Here is a 22,510-nt window from a genome sequence, read left to right on the forward strand (position 1 = left end):
CTCAATATTCTTACTAAAATACTTGTGGTAGAACAAACGATAGTTGAGGTAAAGGAATTTAAAGAAGAGGTAAAAATAATACCTACTTTCCCAGAGAATTAACCAAATTCTTCCTTAAATATTTAAATATTGCATAAAGGATAAAGAACTCCTGGGTAAACTAGGATTCACCATAAGAATATAAAAAGTTAGGCTTCAGCGTCAATTAACACACTTCATTAAGTTCACAGCTTTATACTAACACTGTATTTTTTAATAAGAGAAAGCCCTAAGTATCATTATTATAATAACTCCATAAACATACTAAAGTTGGAAAGCTCCATTTGAAGGGAACACAATTTTGACCAACTGAGTTTCTGAAGCTTCAAAGAACCTAAATTTTTTCTTCCATTTAACAATTTCTATTTTTGTAACCTTAACATTTGAGTGAAGGAAAAACAAGACTATAAAAAGAGCAAAACTTATGTCCCATGTACTAAAGAAAGAGCAGAAATGACAAATAATCTGTTACTCTCCACCTGTCTGTCAGTTTGTCATCCTGTGGTGGCTTAGGTGCTGCTATGATGCTGGAAGCCAGAATACCAGTACGTCAAGGAGCAGCAGAGTCACCATGGTGGACAGGATTCATCAGAGATTCTAGAATAAGACAGACTAGGAGGAAAGCCCTGGGGACCTACTTCTGAAAATTAGCCAATGAAAACCTTTATGAATCACAATAGAATACTGTCTGATATAGCACTGGATCCAAGGTGGGAAGGCACTAAACATTAGCCGCAAATATGAGCTCAAACATACCAATGATCACGAGGATGGTGCAGAACCAGGCAATGTTTTGTTCAGTTATACGTGAGGTCACCATGAGTTGCAGCTGCCTCGATGGCAACTAACAACAAACATTCCTATAGCATGCGGTCAGGTTCAAACACGAAAAACACCACACATAAAACAGAAACATTTTTAAAAAAAGATTTAAGATCATAAATAGGTCATTGTTGTCACAATACATTTCAGAATTGTAAAACAAACATTTTAGCTGTTTAGGCAAAAGATTTTTTTTTTTTTTAATCAATTCCCTCATCATTTAAAGGACTTGTATATGTTAAAATTTCCAGTCTCCTAAGGCACAATATTTAATAATCACAATGCTAGTATCACCACCCTGCTGGAGCAGGAATAAGAGGCAAGGAATTAGCAATAAGACAGGAAATTCTATGGACAAAATCATCAGTGATTTAAGAAAAAGGAGAAAGAACAGGCTAAGTGATGAACATTTTAGTTAAGAAGGCCCAATACTGTTACGTAGGACAGTCTGTTAAATTAAAAAAAAATCACAACAGGCTTAATTCACCACAGAGGAGGTATAAGAGAAGAGATGGATTGATAAAATATAGGATGCTTTTTTCAGAATGGGCTTGGGAGAAAAAAAATCAACTTAGAATAGTGTATGGAGGGGCAAACATTGTGTGAACCGAGATTAGAGTCCTAGTTTATTGCTAACCTTCAGACAAGTTCAGAAAATAGAAAGTAAGACTAGGTAAACATAATACCTAGGTACATACTGCAAGATATGTTTTCTAATCACCTGTCCCATTCTAGCCTACCACCTACCAACTGAGATGTAGTGAAATAATACAATCAGGTGCTTAAACTGTATTTTTTAACCCAACCAAAAAGTTCTTTGAAATGTAACAGAAAAGTAAAAGTGCCTCATTTTCAACCCTGACTTGTTTTGTCCTCTGTGATACCCCCTGAACTTTTAAGGTTTTATATGTACAAAGTATATAGTGATTTAGTGCTTCCTTTAAAAGAAAACCCCCACAAGTTAGTGATTGTCCACAGATGAATGAATCATGGGATGAGGTTCATGACTGAATGGATCACGGAGTGTTAGTCAATTGTAAACTCTTGAAAGTTAAGACTGGGAAATGTGTGTATCAGACACATCAGAGTACAACAGGAAGGGGGGGAAGCCTCTTCGTCATTCCAATTCTGACAAGGTGCATGGTCTTCGAAATTCCTGTCCACGTTCATGGAGCCATTTATTGGATACTGCAAGAGAAAAAAATTATTAACTTCCCTCTTTAATTAGTATTTAATGAACACTAAGTGTTGAGTCCATAACAAAGTTTCAACATGGGCTAAAACTTCAAGACCAAACTAAAGGTAGATGCTGCTTCCGGAGTCTACGTTAGAAACATACAAAACAATGTATTTTAAAAGGTGCCTGAAAGTCTATGTACGGTACATTTCCTAAAGCTTCCGGTGTTCAATGTGAAGCTTGGAATGAGACACAAATACAATTTAGATTCAGACAGAACAAAGCATCGTTTTACTTGTTTTCAAAGCACAACCCTCAACATATAAAGACATTTTAAAAATTCAACACAAAGTCTCCACTTTAAAAGAGCAACCCATTACTATTATATGCACATTAAGTTTCCTTGGTACCAAGATATTTTTTAATGTACCTATAGAGTCGTTATGAGTCAGAATCAACTTGATAGCAATGCGTTTTTGGTTTGGTAAGAGGAACTGATTTTCTACTCCTTCATCTCCTGTACACAGAATCCAATCAATGGTATCAGCATGGACAAAATATCTAAACTAGAAACCTTAAAAACTCTTAACTCCCCTTGTACTTTTTGTTCATCAAACCCTGTAAGTTTTCTTTTTATGTCTCTTGAATCCATTCTTTGTGTTCTAATCCTTTTGCTGCTACCTTAGCCCCAGGGATTCATCACCGCCCACGTAGACAGGGGAAAACCGCCTTCTAAGCTGACCTCTGCCCCAGCAGCCTCTCCTCACGCTAGCCCAGTGGTTCTAAAACATTATACTCATTAGGGAGATTTAAGACATCCTGATGATCAGGCCCCACCTCTTCACCATGTTTTAAGTCCAATGCGGTAGCTGCTAGACTCGTGGCTACCAGGCACTTGCAATGTAGCCCGTGCCATATATTGAATGGATATATTGGGTTAAACAAAATATACTGTTACAATTAATTTCTCCTGCTTCTTTTTTTTTTTTTTTTAATGTGACCAAACCTGACTTTAATGACATTCAGAGTGAGTGGTTCCTTAAATTTTCGCTAGCCTCACCTTAATCCTGGCCTTGGTCCCTAACATGCCTGGGAAAATTACTACTCAATCTTCAGGACCAAATTTAAAAATTAAGTTTTGAAGAAGGCTCCCCAAACTTAAGGAATCGCTATCATCTGTTTATATCTTTGTCTTATTATGTACTACACTATTCTCAAATTTATCGATTAGCATGCCTCAAGCAAATTCTGAACCCTTTGAGGGGAAGCTATGATCTTACTCAATCTTAAATCGATGCATGTTTCTTGGAATAACAAGTAGAAATAAAGTAAAAAATAAAATTTGTTATCAAAATTCTGTGATACAGAACTAGATCATATTAGAGCAAGTGAAATAGAATGCAATTTTACGTTAAGATCAGGAACTTGGTTAGTTGAATCCCTTACAGTGTTAAAGTCCCATTAGGCCAAATCTGAGGGGGTTTTGTTTTTGTTTTCTTGTAAGATGTCGATTATATTAGTTTTCAAAATATGAACACAAATCAAATATGGAACAAAACTCTATCCTGAGAATTCAGGAAATATTTACCCCATTTGTTTCCAACGAGCACTGGACAGGCTGCATGCCGTGTGCTATAATCACCTTCTCCACTGGCAAACAGGTTATACCAGAAAACAGCCGTTCCCTGTGGAGAGCAATACAAAATTACCCCCAGGTACGACGCTCAGTTACCCCTTCCTACAGTGCTTAAATTTTCTCTGTTCCTGCAGAAGTGCTCCTCTCTGGAGCATTCTCTTTTCCTCTCCTGTAAAATATGATTACATCACTTTAAACATTTTTCTTGGGCACATGAAAAAGTTAATACCACAAAGCTGTTTGACAAAAAAACAAACAAAACAAAACCAAACCCAGTGCCGTCGAGTCGATTCCGACTCATAGTGACCCTATAGGACAGAGCAGAACTGCCCCATAGAGTTTCCAAGGAGCGCCTGGCGGATTTGAACTGCCAACCCTTTGGTTAGCAGCTGTAGCATGCCACCAGGTTTCCATCTGACAAAAAGCACATGTCAAAAAACGAAGCTAACAAATCTTACAATATCAAGATAGTAGGCAAACATCACACAGAGCCCATTTTAGGAATGAAAAATTTTAAATCATAATCCCTGATTGTTCATTACCTCTAGGTATTCATGGTAAATTGTGCCATAAAAATATCCATCATTTTACCTAGAGATAACGCAGTCCTTAAATATACTACATTTTAAATTGTAATTCATTAATTAGACCATGAGATGCAGGTGCACCTCCACCTCAGGGAAAAATAAAAAGAGACCAAAAAATAAAATAACAAACAAACCAAGTGTACCTTTTTGGGCCAAACGCTAGCTCCTACGTCAGGAAAAACAGTGGCTCCTCCAGCTGACACATCACTCATCTATACGAGACAAGATGGTATTTATTACCAAAAGTGCCGGTGGAATAAAGTAAAACCTGCCACTGTGAGGAGAATCTGAAGTTGAATACTAGTATATGAGAACATCTGGACTTCTACTTACACAGCTGGGTTTGTGCACGCTACTCAGTTTTTCAAAAGCAAAACAATACTCTATTTAAAACTGTAAAACGAATGCAAAGGAATGATTAACAAAAAACTGAGAAAGGAGGCTGAGGATATATAGTTTGGGATAGTCAAAGGTAAAAAGAGGTGATTTAAAACTGACAAATCAAGTAACACAGAGATATAAGTATATATTTTACTGCACTGGAATGTACGCTCCATGAAGACAACAATTTTGTTCATTGCTGAATCTTTACAGTTTAGAACATACCTCCAGAAAAGCATGTGCTCAAGAAATATTTATTTAAATAAAATAGAAACACATGCCAAGAGAAAAATAATCAACTAAAATCAGTTTTGTCATTTCTCATGGTAGGAATCATACACATATTAAATAAAATTAGAATGTTTAAGAATTACATAAAGTTATAGTCATAAGGCAACCTAGAACAAAACATAAACCTTCCAAAATAACTGAAGAAACATATGTACAAAATCAGGCCAAGAAAGCACAGATCACATTCAGAAGATTTTTTTTTTTTTTCTGTTTTGGTTTAGTCCAATTGTGCTGACGTCCCCTGTATTGTGTGCTGTCTTTCCCTTCACCTAAAGTAGTTCTTATCTACTATCTAATTAGCGAATGCCCCTCTCCCACTCTCCCTCCCTCCCCACTCTCGAATGTTTTCTTCTCAGTTTAAACTATTTCTCAATTTCTTATAATTGTGGTCTTATACAATATTTGTCCTTTTGCAACTAATTTCACTCAGCATAATGCCTTCCAGGTTCCTCCAAGTTATGAAATGCTTCACAGATTCCTCACTGTTCTTTATCAATGCTTTTTTTAAAAGCAACATAAGTAGAATATATAGGAATATTCAGACTGTATCACAAAACAAAACCCAACTATACATTGTATTCAACAATCACCTCTAAGGCAAACCAAGGGATCAAAAAAAAACCCTGTTGCCACCAAGTTGATTCCAAGTCATAGCGACCCTTTAGGACAGAGCAGAACTGACCCACAAGGTTTCCAGGGAGTGGCTGGTGGATTCAAACTGCTGACCTTTTGGTTAGCAGCCAAGTTCTTAATCACTGTGCCACCAGGGCTCCACATCTAAAACAAGTGACTTACAAACATTAAAAACAAAAATGTAGTACCAAAGAAAACTAGGTTTAGATCTTAATAGCACATACAGTTTAAATCGAAGTAATTATTGCAATTAAATGTGATAAAAAAGGGTATTTTATGATAAAAGATATAAGCAATAACAAAGAGTTAACAGCTCTTAAGCAATGAATAAACTAACTTCGGGGAAATAAAGTACAGGAAAGGAAAAGTAATTATAGGATACTATGTGGGGAATCTGTGAACAGTTGTTAAAATAATGGAAAAAAAGAATACTGATCTAATCAAAAGACTATGTATCAGGAGACAAAGGGTGTGTGCATTCAGTGGCAGAAATACTCTAACGTACAGACACCGAACCAAACAACGCGGCAGCAATATTCATAAAGCACAGAGATATGAGGAGGAACAGAAACACAGAAAAGGAAATACTAATGGCTGTTAAACATCTGAAAAGATGCTAAGCCTCTCTAATAAGGGAAATGCAAATTAAAACTACAATTAACGACGAATTTTAAAGCTGAAAGATGTAAAGATCAAAAAGTCTGACAAACATTACATTAGAGGTGGGATCCTAATTGGTACAATTCACCTCTAGAAAGTATACAAGACTTCATGGCATGAATTTTGTATACTGTACCAACATCTCTCTTGGTTTTCCCTTTTTGACAATTCTCTCTCATTTTTAATTTATCTTATATGAATCTTTTTCAGGTACCTTAAATCCTTTCGGAAAGCAGATGGAGTTGTGAGAGGGCTAGAGATGGGGAAGAGAGAATGAGGAGGGAAAGCAGGAGGGTGAGAAGGTAGGTTTAATATAGGGAGGGAGGGATATGAGGGACAGAGATAAGGAAGGAGGGAGAGGAACGGAGGAAACGGGAAAAGACTGTCAAAAAAGGAAGGTGCAGAAAGAGGGAGGAAACAGGCAAATAGGGAGCAGACAGATCCACAGAGACCGGTAGGGAGTGAGATTCCACAGAAAGCAAGGGATGCAAGGTTTCACATAATTCAAATGGGCGATGGGGCAGGGGATTGAAAGAACAGTAAAATAAGCAAAATTAAGTCTAGATATAAAATATATCTTTTAAGTTATCAAAGGTTACAACATTGTGGCAGATTGTATTTTTCAAATATACCCCAACATATCCCACCCTACGTGTTCTACATGTTCTCCTTACAATGTGACACTGACATTCTTCTCCAGTGGTAGGGTCTATGTCCCCTCCTCTGGAGCCTGACAAAACCAAAAAAACCACACCCACTGATGCTGAAATCAATTCCGACTCATCGTGACCCCATAGGACAGAGCAGAACTGCCCCACAGGGTTTCCAAGGAGCAGCTGGTAGATTCAAACTACTGACCTTTTGGTTAGCAGCGGCACTCTTAGCCACTGTCCCTTGAACCCGGCAGACCTTTGTAATTGCCTGGATTAACAGAGTGTAGCAGAAGGGACACTATGTGACTTCTAAGGGTAAATCATAAAAATGCTCTGCACTTCTGCCTTGTTCCCTCAGATGCTTGCTACTACGACCCAGCCACAATGTGTAAGGAAGCCCGGGCCACACAGACTGGCCATGTGCACAGGTTCTAGTGACAGCCAGCCTCAATCTCAGCCTCCGAGATGACTCCAACCTCAGCCCTCATCTGACTGCCAGTACTCCAGAGATCCGGAACAAGAACCATAAGCTGCGCTCCGTCAACCGTGAGAGATAATAATAAAATGATTGTTATTTTAAACCATTCAGTTTTGGGGGGATTTGTTATCCAGCAATAGAACTGGAGCAAATATTATCAAAACCTAATTTCTTCTGCATGTATGAATATATAAACAATTGAAAAAATTAAGCCAAGATGATACTATTTTGACATTTTAATAAACGGGACAGTGGTTAACCTTGAGGCTGCGGGCTGCTGTAATACACCATTTCTGGATCTGGTGCTGATCACACCAGGCGTGTTCACTGTGCGATAGTTTACCACACTATACACTTATGCTTTGTGTACTCTTCTGGAGTACATTATACTTCAATAAAAATTTAATTCTTAAGAAAAGTTTACTAAAATAATGTGTGCATGTACACACAAATTCATGCAAATATATAGATCCTTATATACATACATATAAAAATACATAGCATACATATGACTGAACAGATAGGCCATACTCCAAAATAGTAACAATGATTATCTCTAAGTAAGTGGACCTTTTAATTTTCTTCAGGCTTTTAAAAAAATTTCTACAATGAACATTTTATTATCTGAAAAAGTTACAAATGAAAAAAAAAATTCTTAATTACCTTGCTCAGCTGTGAAAACTTTCAACTAGGACGTTAAACAGAGTTAAGCGGAACAAACCCATCCAAACACATCAGTGAATGAGCCGTGCGATCAAACCCCAGCTTTAGCCATAACTTACATAAAACAGCCAGGTAGCGATTCTATTTCCTGTTCCCAGCTCTTTGAAAGCATCTGGCTCATCTTTCTGTGAATAAAACGCAGTGAATTCAGTGGTGTAAAACTCAGTAATGCAAACATTCCAGTGCCAATTAAACATCAATAATATGCTAAAGGGTACACTAAAAATAACCCAGGAAGTTCCCTTTATAATATGTAGTGCATTATATAGACCAGGCATTCAAATACTTGTTGATTATTGCTTTAGCTTGTCCAATGAATACTTCTGACAAAGCCACTGGGGAAAAAAATGATTTGTTAAGCCTAGATCCACTCATTTTTACGCGGCCATTTTACCTGCTGTAAGGTGTGTTCGGAGCCCTGGTGGTGCAGTGGTAGAGTTCAGCTGCTAACCACAAGGTTGGCAGTTTGAATTCACCAGCTGCTCCTTGGAAACCCTATAGAGCTGCTCTACTCTGTCCATTAGGGTCACTACGAGTTGTAGTCAACCCAACGGCAACGGGTTAAGATCCATTCAAACGTTTAGTACTATTATGGTTTACTTTCTTTTGGACAATCAGCATTTTAATCTGCCTAGAGAATTCAGATGCGTAAAATTAAAATACAATACAATCTCTTAGAATTTATGCCAGAAAAGTGAAAACATATTTTTCACACAGAAACTTGTAAACAAATGTTCAGAGCATCTTTATTTATGATAGCTCAAAACTGGAAACTATCCAAATGTCCTTCAACAGCTGAACAGTAAAGCTGTGGATCACCCACACTATGAAACACTACTTAGCAATAAAAAGGAATACTCTATCAATACACACAACAACTTGGATGAACCTCAAGTGAATTATACTAATGAAAAAAGACAATCTCAAAAGAATACATACAATATGATTCTATTTATATAACATTCTTAAAAAAACATAATTACAGAGGAGAGCCAATTAGTGGTTGCCAGCAGTTAAGAATAGGCAATGGGAGGGTGTGTGTGGCCATAAAGCAGTGCCACAAACAGCCTTGCGGTAATGTTATAGATAATTTATCTTGACTGTGGTGGCAGTTACACAAAGCTATTTTACGTGTGATAAAACTGCACAGAGCTACACACACACACACACACACACACACACACGAGTGCAGTATAACTGAGGCAATCTGAATGAGTTCTGCAGATTGCACAAACGTCAATCTCCTGGTTTTGACAGTGTACTATGATTATTCCAGATATTAACATCAGGGGAGGCTGGGTGAAGAGCACATGGAACCTCCCCGTATCTTTCTCTGCAATGTTCTGCGAATGTATATTTAAGAATAAAAAGTTAAAAAAAATAATTTAATTCTAATAATTTCAGGACTTGAACTGTTCAGTCTTTCACATAATCCAAGATCCTCTGACATTTTTCGATAACTAGAAACAGAAGGAAAAGAGACTTAAAAAAATATTACTTTCCAGCCTACACAGAAAGATTCTAGGATTCTGAAATTAAGATAGCAGAGGGCTATAAAACAATATAGTCTGCGCTTTCTTTCAAAAAACAAAATAAAAACTATCCTTATTTTAAAATGGCAGATCAAGAAGTTTATTAAAATACCTGGCACATTCCTTAGAACTCTTTGTATGTTATAAAATAGTTTAAATTTATTGAGATTTGGCAGTGCCATCATTTATAGCAGAATGTGTGAAGGAAGTAAAAAAGGAACTAATATTTACTTGTCTTAAGCAAGAGTAGTTGGGCAAGGGCAAGTTTTTTTTACAAATATCTTCAAAATTACCTACTCTCCAAGCTTTCTATTTTTTATCTTTTTTTTAATTGTTTATTGAGACGTAATTCACCTACCACGAGATCTACTCTTTTAAAGTGTACAAAGTGGTTTTTAGTATATTCACAGAACTGTACAACCATCAGCACAATTGATTTATTTTTATTGTTGTAAAAATACATAGAGCAAAACATTCGGCATTTCAGCATTGTTTACATGTGCAATTCGGTGACACTGTTTACATGTGCAATTCGGTGACACGGTTTACATGTGCAATTCGGTGACACTGTTTACATGTGCAATTTGGTGACATTGTTTTCACCATGTGCAACCATCACTAGTATCTATTTCCAAAATTTTCCACCACCCACAACACAAACTCAGTGTCCCCTAAGCAATAAGTCTCTCTCTCTTTCCCCCTTCCTCCAACCCCTGGTAACCACTAATAAACTTTGGTCTCCATACATTTGCCAATTCCAGATGTTTCGTATCAGTGGGATCATATGATATCTGTCCTTTTGTGACTGATTAATTTCATTTAGCATAATGCTTTCATCCATGTTGTAGCATGTATCAGGACTTCATTTCTCATTATGGCTAAATAATAATCTATGGTATGTATATACCACATTTCGTTTATCCATTCATTTACTGATGGACATTCATGATGTTTCTGCCTTTGGAATATTGTGAATAATGCTACAATAAACACTGACGTACAAGTATCTATCTGTGTGTTTTCTCTCTCTTTATGTCTCTTTTATATTTTCTATCTCCCTGTCTCTCAAAATGCATTCTCGTGATTTCTTCAGATCTATGTTCCAATTCATTAATTCATTTTAGCTATTTCTAATCTTCTTTTTTAACTCATTGAATTTTAAATTTCCATTTTTTTCCTACCTGAAGCTTCTATTTATTTTTCAAATATGTCAAATCATCCTGCAAGTTTCTTACTAATTTTTATTCCATCTTAGATTAAAAAAAATACTTCATAGTTATTTTACATCTTATATCTGATAATTCCAGTATCTAAAATCCTGGGGATATCTAAATCTGTTGTAGCTTCAGTCTCACCAATGATGTCTTATTACCAATTGGTAATTTTTCTAAAGTGAGTTCATATTTAGATGAATTTAATCTTTAAAAGACTCCAACCAAACCAAGCCCATTGCCATTGAGTCAAGTCCAATTCACAGCGACCCGAGAGGAAAGAGTGAAACTGCCCCATAGGGTTTCCAAGAAACGGCTTGTGGATTTGAACTGCCAACCTTTTGATTAGCAGCCAAGCTCTTAACCACGACACCACCAGGGCTCCTAAAGGAGTCCAGGGGGGTTAGAATAAGGATACCTCTTCCCAGAGAGGATACAAGTTTGTTTCGTTTCTGCCAGGTGTCAAGGAGCACTAACAAACTGAACAAATTTAAATTACTTTCTACTCTTCCAGGTCAGTAAAAATTCAAATTCCGGATTCATATGAGGGCAGGCCTATGCTTTCAAACTCTCAGAAGAAACTCCTCCAGACATACCACACCCCATCCAGGATGGAGACAGAAGATTTCCTTAAGGCTTTTGCCTCAAGGCAGAAACATATTCTTATTTCCAAACCTATTCATTCCTCACCAAAGGTATAATTCTTTTGGAGATCTAGGGTTCATAATGAATCTCATGCCATTGGTGATTGGAATGTGAAAGTTGGAAACAAAGAAAAATAATCAGTAGTTGGAAAATATGGTCCTGGTGACAGAAATGACATTACAGATCCCATGATAGAATTTTGCAAGACCAATGACTTATTCATTGCAAATATCTTTTTTCAACAACATAAAAATGGCGACTATATATAAATACTGGATGGGATACACAGGAATCAAAGCGACTACGTCTGCAGAAAGAGACGATGTAGAAGCTCAATATCATCAGTCAGAACAAGGCCAGGGGCCGAATGCAGAACAGACCATCATTTGCTCATATGCAAGTTCAAGTTAATGAAGAAAATTAAAACAAGTCCACAAAACCCAATATACGACCTTGAGTATATATTCCACCTGGACTTAGAGACCATTTCAAGAACAGATTTGAGGCACTGAACACTAATGACCAAAGACCAGATGAGTCATGCGATGACATCAAGTATATCATACATGAAAAAAGCAAAACGTCATTAAAAAGATAGGAAAGAAAGAAAAGACCAAAATGGATCTCAGAAGATATTCTGAAAACTTGCTGTTGAACGGAGAGTAGCTAACATTAACAGAAGGAATGGTGGCGTAAAAGAGCAGAACAGAAGATTTCAAATGGCAGCTTAAGAAGAAAAAGTAGTATAGCGAAATGTGCAAAGACCTGGAGATAGAAAACCAAAAGAGAAGAACATGCTAGCCACTTCTCAAGCTGAAAGAGCTGAAGAAAAAAAATCAAGCCTCAAATTGCAATATTGAAGAATTCTATGGGCAAAATGGAAAGCCTGGTGGTAGAGTGGTTAAGAGCTACGGCTAACTAAAAGGTTGGCCGTTCGAATCTGTGAGACACTCCTTGGAAACCCTATAGAGCAATTCTACTCTGTCCTATAGGGTTCTATGGGTCAGAATCAACTTGATGGCAACAGGTTTTTTTTCTCCTGGTATGGGCAAGATATTGAATGACAAATTTTTTTTAAACAAGAAATTCACTTGAGCTGTAAACTTTCACCTAAAGCATGATTAAAAAAAAAAAAAACAACACAGATACTGAACAATGTAGGAAGCATCAAGGGAAGATGGAAGGAATACACAGTCACTGCACCAAAAAGAATTGGTCAATGTTCAACCATTTCAGGAGGTAACACATGATCAAGAACTGATGGTATTGAAGGAATAAGTCCTTCACTGAAGGCATTGGCAAAAAACAAGGCTCCAGGAATTGACAGAATTCCAACTGGAATGTTTCAACAAATGGATGCGATGCTGGAAGTGCTCACTTGTCTATGCCAAGAAATTTGGAAGACAGCTACCTTGCCAATCGACTGGAAGAGATCTATATCCGTGCCTATTCCAAAGAAAGGTGATCAAAGGAATGCAGAAATTATCAAACAGTATCAGTAATACCACAAGCAAGTAAAATTTTGCTGAAGATAATGCAACAACAATTGCAGCAGTCTATCAACAGGGAACTGCCAGAAATTCAAGCTGGATTCAGAAGAGGATATGGAACGAGGGATATCATTGCTGATGTCAGATGGATCTTGGCTTAAAGCAGAGAATTCTAGAAAGATGTTTATCTGTGTTTTACTGAGTATGCAAAGGCATTCGACTTATGGATCATAACAAATTGTGGATAACATTGTGAAGAATGGGAATTTCAGAACATTTAATAGTGCTCATGTGGAACCTGTACACAGACCAAGAGGCAGTCATTGAAACAGAGCAAACAGATGCCGCGTGGTTTAAAATCAGGAAAGGTGTGTGTTAAGGCTGTACTCTTTCACCATTTGTACTCAGCCTGTATGCTGAGCAAATAATCCAAGAAGCAAGACTATATGAAGAAAAATGTGGCATCAGGATTGGAGGAAGACTCATTAACAACCTGCAATATGCAGATGACATAACCTTGCTTGCTGAAACCAGAGAGGACTTGAAGCACTTACTGATGAAAATCAAAGACTATAGCCTTTAGTATGGATTACACCTCAACATAAAGAAAACAAAAATCCTCCCAACTGGACCAATAAGCAACATCATGATAAATGGAGAAAGATAATACTAAAAGAACATAATTAACATGTCATGCCTAAGCTTCAGTTGATTTCTTAAGGTCTCCATTTCTTTTACTTACCCGTGCAAAGTCAAAATGCGGTTCATACTGTCCTCCAACTCCGTAATTTGCTACCTGAAGGAGATAAACAGACCATGAGTGAAAGAACTATCAGGATTCCTACTCCAAAAATCCATGAGCCCCATTTTGGCCTCTTATATACCATGGTTAGGTACTTCTAGAGAAATGAGAAGCAAAGTATTTAAAATCAGTAACAGTTCCTAAGGATATAGGGATGAAAAACTAAGGACATTTACTGGGTGTTATTTTAGAACTTTAATTAATATGCCTCTCTTTAACAAACATTTGGGGGACACAAAACTTAAAATTTGAGATTTATATTAGGTATTTGTTTTCACTAAACACTTTCTTTTGGAATTTAAATCAAGACTCATGTTTTTCAAAGCCTAAAATGCTGGCAAATTCTCAAATCTACTTTAATAAAATCTCTTTTCCTACACATATTTCCCCTGGTAAGGTTAAAAAAAAAAAAAATGAAGAAGTTAACATCCACTTTATTACTCCTGGCAAAGGAGTCTAGCAACTTCAGTTGGTTACTACAATGTCTCAGTGTAAGATAGCAAAAGGAAGTGAGAAAAGTTTGGTCTGGATTCAAGTTCCAGCTCTCTTAGTTACAATAAATATAACTTTGGATACAATCTCAGTTTTCTAATTTGTAAAACGAGGAAAATGATTCCTTAACTCCTTCCTTCCACCCCAAAAAATGCTGACAAAATGAGAGAGCATAATTAAAAGTGTTGCCTAGGAAACCCTGCTGGTGTAGAGGCTGAAAACTACGGCTGCTAACCAAAAGGTCGGCAGTTCAAATCCGCTAAGCACTCCTTGGAAGCTCTATAGGGCAGTTCTACTCTGTCCTACAGGGTCGCTATGAGTCGGAATCGACTTGACAGCAACGGATTTGGGGTTTTTTTTTTTGGTCTGCCTACATCAAAGTCTAAGTCATATGTAAATTATTAATACTCTGGATATTTTCCTTCTTATGTTGTAGACACCTAGAGCTGGATGGGACTAATAAACAGAAATATGTATTCATTATCCTGAAAAAGCCTATGAAGATTAGGCAGGTTAGAGCAAATACAAAAGAAAGAGATAGAAGGAAAACATAATGGTAAAGACTTCTGGGGTCTGTAGACAACTGAAAATATGTTTCATTTTTAATTTTCTGACTTTGACCATGCAGACAGATTTCTCCCATTTAACTCTGTGGCAAATCCCAAGAGTAAAACAGCCTCTAAGACATATCAAAGAGTTTTGGAAAATCAGCTGAATACTAAGGAAGTTATAGGTTAAAAAAAAATAGGTTACAGTGGAATAAATGACAACTTAATTAAGCAAATTAAAATAGTCCTGCTTTGCACAGTTCCAATATACACATATTTGTTACCACGGTTTAGTTAACCCCAGTCAACCAACCACTTGGTTCAAATTTCAGTTACTAAGGTTTATTAATGTGAGTAACTGCATAAAGTACAAACTTTCCTGCTAGTTTTTTGGTCCACAAATCGCTATGCAAATAACAGATGTGTATCAGGATCAAGGACCAATCATGTCACTTCTTTCAAAGTCTGTCAGTGATTGGTCATTGCGCAACTGTTACTTAGTTCATGCAGAGGCAGCAAAGCATGGAATTGTATGCCTCCTTATTTCCAGTGATAAATCCATGTGACAATTTACAAAAATGGATATTTAAAAGAGGGAACTGGCCAACAAAGATGAAGGTGCAGCAAAGACATAAAAAGCGAAATTCGAATTAAATGTACATGGAGATATTGAGGAAACAGCTGACAGAGGGAATGTTGATACTGCCACTGTTCCAGAGACTCTAGATACGCAGCCAGGGGAACTTAGTGAAGATAAACTCACTGAAACAAACGAGGAAAGCGATCGTGATGGAAAGGATGAAGGTGTCCTAGAGGAAATGATGCCAGCAAAAACCTTCACGATAAAGAAACTCTCGGGTATATTTTACAACATTGAAAGCACCAAGGATAAATGTTGGAAGCTGATCCAAACTTGGAAAGGAGTATGACAAGTCACCAAGACATTAAAAAGAGGCTCAGTCTGTATCTTAAGTTATACAGCAAGAAGGCGTCAAGCACTGTTCAAACTACTCTTGATAAGTTTTTACAAAGAAATAAAACACTTTAATTCTCAGTACTTCTAATGTTTTAAATTACAATGTAGTGTACAAGACAATTCAATAGGGAAAGAATACTCTTTTCAATAAATGGTGCTGGGGCCAATGGACATCCCACATGTAAAACAATGAGGTTGGACTCCTATTTCACACTATATATAAAAAATTAACTCAAAATGGATCAAAGACCGGAATGCAAGAAATAAAACTATAAAACACAAGTGTTAATCTTTGTGACCTTGGATTAGGCAATGGTTTCTTAGATATGACATTAATAGCCATCAGCAACCAAAGGAAAAATGGACAAATTGGATTTCGTTAAAAACGTCTGTGTTTCAAAAGACACCATCAAAAAAAAAAGAAAACTCACAGAATGGGAGAAAATACTTCCTAATCATATAGTTGTTAAGGGTCTAGCATCCACAATATATACAGAACACAACAATAAAAAGATAAATAACCCAATTTAAAAATGGGCAAAGATTTTTGAATAGATATTTCATTGAAGAAGACATACAAATGGCCAATAAGCACATGAAAAGATGCTCTATATCATTAACTATTAAAAAAAAAAAAAAACCATGCTGTTGAGTCAATTCTGACTCAAACTGACATTACAGGACAGAGTAGAACTGCCACACAGGGCTTCCAAGACAGTGATCTTTACGGAAGCAGACTGCCACATCTGTTTCCCACAGGGTGGCTGAGGAATTCAGACTGCCAACCTTTCAGTTAGCAGCCTAGCACTTAACCACTGTGCCACCAGGGCTCCCTCCGTTAGCTGTTAAGAAAGTACAAATCAAAACCACAACGCAATACCACTTCATTCTCTCTAGCTTAGTTACAATTAAAAAAATGAAAAATAACAAGTGGTACTAAGAATGTGGAGAAATTGGAACCCACATACACTGCTAGTGAGAATGGAAAACAGTGCAATCACCTTGGAAAATAGTTTGATAGCTCTTCAAAATGTTAAACATAGTTACCACATGACCCAGCAATTCCATTCTTAAGTCTATACCCAAATGAAATAAAAACATACATCCACACAAAAACTTATAAATAAATGTTCTTGAAAACATTATTCATAATAGCAAAAAGTGGAAATAACTCAAATGTCCATCAATTGATGAATGGATAAATAAAATACAGTATATCTATACAACAGAATATTATTCAACCACGAGGAGGAATGAAGCACTGATGCATGCTACAACGTAGGTGTAACCTTGAAAACGTTAAGTGAAAGAAGCCAGATACAGAAGGCCGCACATCACAGGATTCCACTTATATGAAATGTCCAGTTTAGGCAAATGCATAGAGACAGAAATTAGAGGTTGCAAGGAGCTCTGGGAAGGGGGAACAGGGAAGTGACTACCAGTTGATGCGGGTTTTGTTTCTGTGGTGAGGAAAATGTTATGGAATTAGATACTGGTGATGGTTGTACAAGGAGCCCTGTTGTGCAGTGGTTAAAGCCCTTGGCTGCTAACCCAAAGGTTAGTGGTTTGAACCCACCAACCATCTTGAGGGAGAAAGATGTGACAGTCTGCTCCTATGAAGATTACAGTCTTGGAAACCCTATGGGGCAGCTCTACTTTGTCCTGTGGGGTCGCTATGAGTCGGAATCAACTTGATGGCAATGGGTTAATGGGGACGGTTGCACGACCTTGTGAATATACTCAAACCAGGGTAAAAATTATAGCCTGTGAATTATATCTCAATAAAAAAAGGCAAAAAAAGCTAATTACAATTTAAAAAGAAGGAAAAAATAAAGTATCAAAAGAAAGAAAGAATCATCCTGGCCACCTGACAGGCAGATGGGATGCAAAATGAAAAAGAAAAATTAGAGTGTATTAATAAATACTAGTATCCCGTATTTTTCATTTTCCTATACATTTGTAACTGGTGACAACAGAGTTTTTAATGTTTTGCCAATTCAACTTTTTACAGGTGTACAACTTATTGACAACAATGAGAATAATCGGCTGTGCCACCTACCCTTAATGAGATTTTTCCATCACTGTTTACCCCCTTTTCTCCCTCCCTCCCACTCCTTGTAACGCTAACAAGGTTTGGTGTCTGTACATTTGCCTTTTCCGGTCTTTTTATATAACTGAAGTCATACAGTATTTGTCCTTTTGTAATTGGATTATTTTGCTCACCGTAATGTCTTCAAGCTCCATCCACAAAGCAGCATGTATCAAGATTTCATATCTCCTATTTTTTTTTATTGGCTGAGTCGTATTCCATTGTATGTATGTACCACATTTTGTTTATCCACTCATGGGCATTTTTTAGGTTGTTCCTACCTTTTGGCTACTGTGAATAGTGCTGCAGTGAACACTGGTATACAAGTCTCTTTATGATTCTCTGCTTTCAAGTCTTTTGGGTATATACTTAAGAGTGAAATTGCTGGGTCATATGGTAGTTCTATTTTTAGTTTTTTGAGGAACCGCCATACTGTTTTCCACAACAGCTGTTACCATTCTGCACTCCCACCAGCAATGGATAAGGGTTCCAATTTCCCTACATCTTCACCAATATTTATTATTTTCTTTTTTTTTTTTTTTTATCTTAGCCATCGTAGTGGGAATGAAATGGTATCTCATTTTGGTTTTGATTTGCATCTCTCTGATGGGTAATGACACTGAGCATCTTTTCATGTCTGTGGTGGCCAATTTGAATGTCCTCTTTGGTGAAATGTCTATTCAAGTCCTTTGCCCATTTTATGATTGGGTTATTGATCTTTTTGATGTTAAATTGTCAAAGTTTTATATTTATTTTGGTTATTACACTCTTGTTAGATATACGGTTTCCAAAGACATTCTCCCAGTCAGTAGCTTGTTTTCGTACTTTTTTTGGTGAAGTCTTTCGATGAACAGAAGTTTTTAATTTTTGTGAGGTCCCATTTTTTTGTCTTTTGCTCTTTGTGTTTTTGTTATTAGATAATCCATTGCCAAAAGTTAGGCCTGACATCATTGCCCCTGCTTGTTTTTCTAAGAATTTTATGGTTTTAGTTTATACATTTAGGTCCTTAATCCATTTTTAATTTGTTTTTGTGTATGTGTGAGGCATGGATGCTGTTTCATTTTTCTGCATATGAAAATCCAGTTTTCCCACCAATTTTACTGAAGAGACTCTTCTTTCCCTCATTGAATGGACTTAAAACCCTTGTCAAAAATAAGTTAACCACAGATGTATGGGTTTATTTCTGGACTCTCAATTCTATCCCATTGATCTATATGTCTATTGTTATACAAGTACTAGGCTGTTTTGATTACTATGGCTGTATAGTATATTTTAAAATCAGAAAATATGAGTCCTACTTTGTTTTTTCAACATTGGCTTTAGCCGTTCGGGGCCTCCTGCCATTCCATATAAAGTTGAGGATAGGTTTTTTCTATTTCTGTTAAGAAGGCTGCTGGAATTCTGATCCAGATTGCACTGAATCTATAGATCTCTCCGCACAGTGCTGACATCTTACCAATATTGTCTTCCAACCCATGAACATGGAACATCTTTCAATTTATTTAAGTCTTTTTTCATATCTTTCAGCAGTGTTTTATAGTTTTCATTGTACAACTCCTTCGCATCCCTCATTAGATTTATTCCTAGGTATTCTATTCTCTTATATTCTATTGTACATGGAATTATTTCCCTAATTTCCTTTTCAGAGTTCTCACTGCTGGTGTATAGAAACCCAACTGATTTTTGTTGTTGACCTTGTACCCTGCAACTTGGCTAAATTCCTCTATTAGCTCTAGAATTTTTTTTGTGGACTCGCTGGAATTTTCTATATATAGGATTATGTCATCTGCCAATAAGAGATAATTCTACTTCTTTTCCAATCTTAATGCCTTTTATTTCTTTTTCTTTTCTTGTTTCCAGTTTCAAGGGGAAAACTGTTTTTCTCTATTAAGTATAATGTTGGCTGTTGGCTCTTCATATATGCCCTGAATCATATTGAGGAATTTTCCTTCTACTCCAGTCTTCTTTACAGTTTTCATCAAGAAACGGTGTTGGATTTTATCAAATGCTTTTTCTGTATCCATAGAGATGACCATGTTGTTCTACTGATGTGGTATATTAACTGATTTTCTAATGTTGAACCATCCCTGCATTCCTGGAATAAATACCACTTGGTCCTGGTATGGAAACCCTGGTGGCATAGTGGTTAAGAGTTCAGCTGCTAACCAAAAGGTCGGCAGTTCAAATCCACCAGGTGCTCCCTGGAAACCCTATGGAGCATTCTACCCTGTTGTATAGGGTCACTGTGAGTCGGAATTGACTCAATGGCAACAGGCTTTTTTTTTTTTTTTGGTCATGGTATATGACTCTTTTAATATGCTGTTGGATTCTGTTTGCTAGTATTTTGTTGAGGATGTTTGCATCTATATTCATAAGAGATATTGGCCTGTAGTTTCCTTTTTTTTTTTTTTCCCCTGTGTTGTCTCTGTCTGATTTGGGTGTCAGGGTGAGGTCTGCTTCATAGAATGAATTAGGGAATATTCCTTCCTTCTCTATCTTTTGTAAGAGTTTTGGTGTCAATTTTTCTCTAAATGTTTGGTAGACTTCCCCAGTGAAACTAGCTGGTCCAGGACTTTTTGTTGTTGTTGTTGTTGGGAGGTTTTTAATCACTGATTTGATATCTTCACTTGTTACGGGTCTGTTGAGACTTTCTATTTTCTCTGCCTTTTATATATTTTTTGTTAAAAAAACATGAAGGACAAAACATTTAGAATTATCAAGCATGAATACCTTATTCCTAGCCCTTATACTTGTCCATTCATTTCCTTTATTAGGGATCTTTCTTTTTACGTATAGCTTTGAATTACTTTCTAGTGTCTTTTTCCTTCCATCTACAGAACCCTCATTAGTATTTTTTGTAGGGACAGTCTGGTTGATATGAACTCTCAGCTTCTGTTTGTCTGGGAATGTTTTCATTTCATCCTCATTCTTGAAGGATAGTTCTTCTGGGTATAATATACCCAGTTTCTTGACAGTTCCTTCTTTCAGCACTTATTAAATATATCATTCCTTTGCCTTCTGGCCTCCAGTGTTTCTGAGGAGAAATTGGCCCTTACTCTTATTAGGGAGCCTTTGTGTGTGACTGTTTGCTTCTCACTACTTTCAGGATTCTCTCTTTACCTTTTTATTTTTGAGAGCCTAACTATGATGTGTCTTAGTGTAGATCTCTTTGGGTTTATCTTGCTTGGTGTTCTTTGATCTTCTTGGATTTGTAGATTCATGTTCTTCATTGGACTGGGGAAACTTTCTGTCATTATTTCCTCAGATATGCTTTGTCCCTTTTTCTCTCTCATCTCCTTCTGGAATTCCCATGACACATATATTAGGTCTCTTGTTGCTGTCCCATAATTCCACTAAACTGTTTTTGTTGTTCTTCAGTGTCTGTAATTTTAACTATTTCATCCTCTAATTCATTGATTCTTTCTTTGACTGATTAGATCTATTGGTAAGTTCTCCTATTGTGTTTCTCATTTCAGTTACTATCCCTTTCAATTGCAATATCTCTTTTTTTTAGATCCTCATTTTGCTGGTGCATCGTTTTCCTAATTTCTTTTAGCTCTTTGTGTATGTTTTCCCTTAGTTCTTTAATTATATTTAATGTTACTGTATTACATTCTTCCATTTTTTTCCTTTTTTGGTCATCCCTACATCTGCTTTCACTCCCTTTGTCGTATTCATTTGTATGGACCATTGTTTCTCTGTTCTCTGTGTTCCTTGTGATTTTTTTGTTGGGGCACTGGAATTTTCGAGGGTGTAAACCTTCTCAGTTCTCCCCAGTATTCGGTAGTTTTGCCTGCATTACTTTCTGCAAAAAACTCTTAGGCAGGCAGCACCTCAGCTTTTGCTACTGTTTTCCATCCCTCTCTGTGATAGCTCCTTTTCCCTCACTGGTTTAATGAGGATTCAAAAGTTTTAGATCTCGGTTTTCAACTTTCAGTCTTTCCCAAACACATCAGAAAACATGCTGTGATCAATCTGTCTGCCAGATGGTACTGCCACTCAGGTGAGATATTGTGTACTAATCAATATGTCCACCAGGGGGCGAAGCCCACTCTCTCTGGTTATTACTCCCTTCCCCTTCTGTTTCTGCAACCACATTTTTCAGTAGGAGAACCAACACCCAGCAAGCCCTCTTCCGGGTTGGCTATTGCCCTCTGTTTTTTCCCAAGTCTTCCTTCCCTGTCCTGTGGGGGCTGCTTCTATCTGAGCTGGCTTTCCGGGGAAGCACAAGCAGCCTTTCCTCTGTTTCAGGGAGAAGAGGGGCTAGCACTCCCCAGAGGAACCTCCAAGAGATCTGTCTTGGTTTCAGAGCCCCAGTAGCCCTGTGGAGGTTCGGGGGTGAGAAATCTCCTCTCTGGTGATCCTCCTCCTGTTTCCACTTTTGGGGACCTTCTGTAGGAGTTCATATCAGTCTAGCAGCTGACAGTTAATGGGTAAGGGTAGGACTGTCCTGCTCTACATGGGCCCTCAGGAAGCTCTGCCTTGTTTCTATCAGAACCTGCCCTATAGTATGCTGACTGCAAGTGTAGCCCTCACTCAAGATGCCTGCTTCCCAGCACACAGTAGGCTTTGTCAGCGGTCTTCAACACCAATCAGAAGGAGAAGCACACAGACCTACGCTGACCCCCAGGGAGGTCTGTCCTGT

General features: G+C 37.2%; 1 protein-coding gene across 2 annotated transcripts in view; it reads right to left on the reverse strand.

Annotated features, from left to right (window-relative positions):
- Positions 1–954: 954 nt before the first annotated feature.
- P4HA1 (prolyl 4-hydroxylase subunit alpha 1) overlaps positions 955–22,510 on the reverse strand; it is a 99,763-nt gene continuing 78,207 nt past the window's right edge. For both annotated transcript variants that reach the window (XM_064269708.1, XM_064269709.1), the window contains exons 11-15: positions 13,701–13,750; positions 8,140–8,205; positions 4,405–4,473; positions 3,627–3,723; positions 955–2,049 (exon numbers count right to left, since the gene is read on the reverse strand). In XM_064269708.1, coding sequence (XP_064125778.1) covers positions 1,979–2,049; positions 3,627–3,723; positions 4,405–4,473; positions 8,140–8,205; positions 13,701–13,750 — 353 coding nt within the window. In that variant the 3' untranslated portion in view covers positions 955–1,978. The remainder of the gene's footprint in view (positions 2,050–3,626; positions 3,724–4,404; positions 4,474–8,139; positions 8,206–13,700; positions 13,751–22,510) is intronic.

The sequence above is a fragment of the Loxodonta africana genome, chromosome 16 (genome assembly GCF_030014295.1).
Source record: "Loxodonta africana isolate mLoxAfr1 chromosome 16, mLoxAfr1.hap2, whole genome shotgun sequence".
Classification (NCBI taxonomy): Eukaryota; Metazoa; Chordata; class Mammalia; order Proboscidea; family Elephantidae; genus Loxodonta; species Loxodonta africana.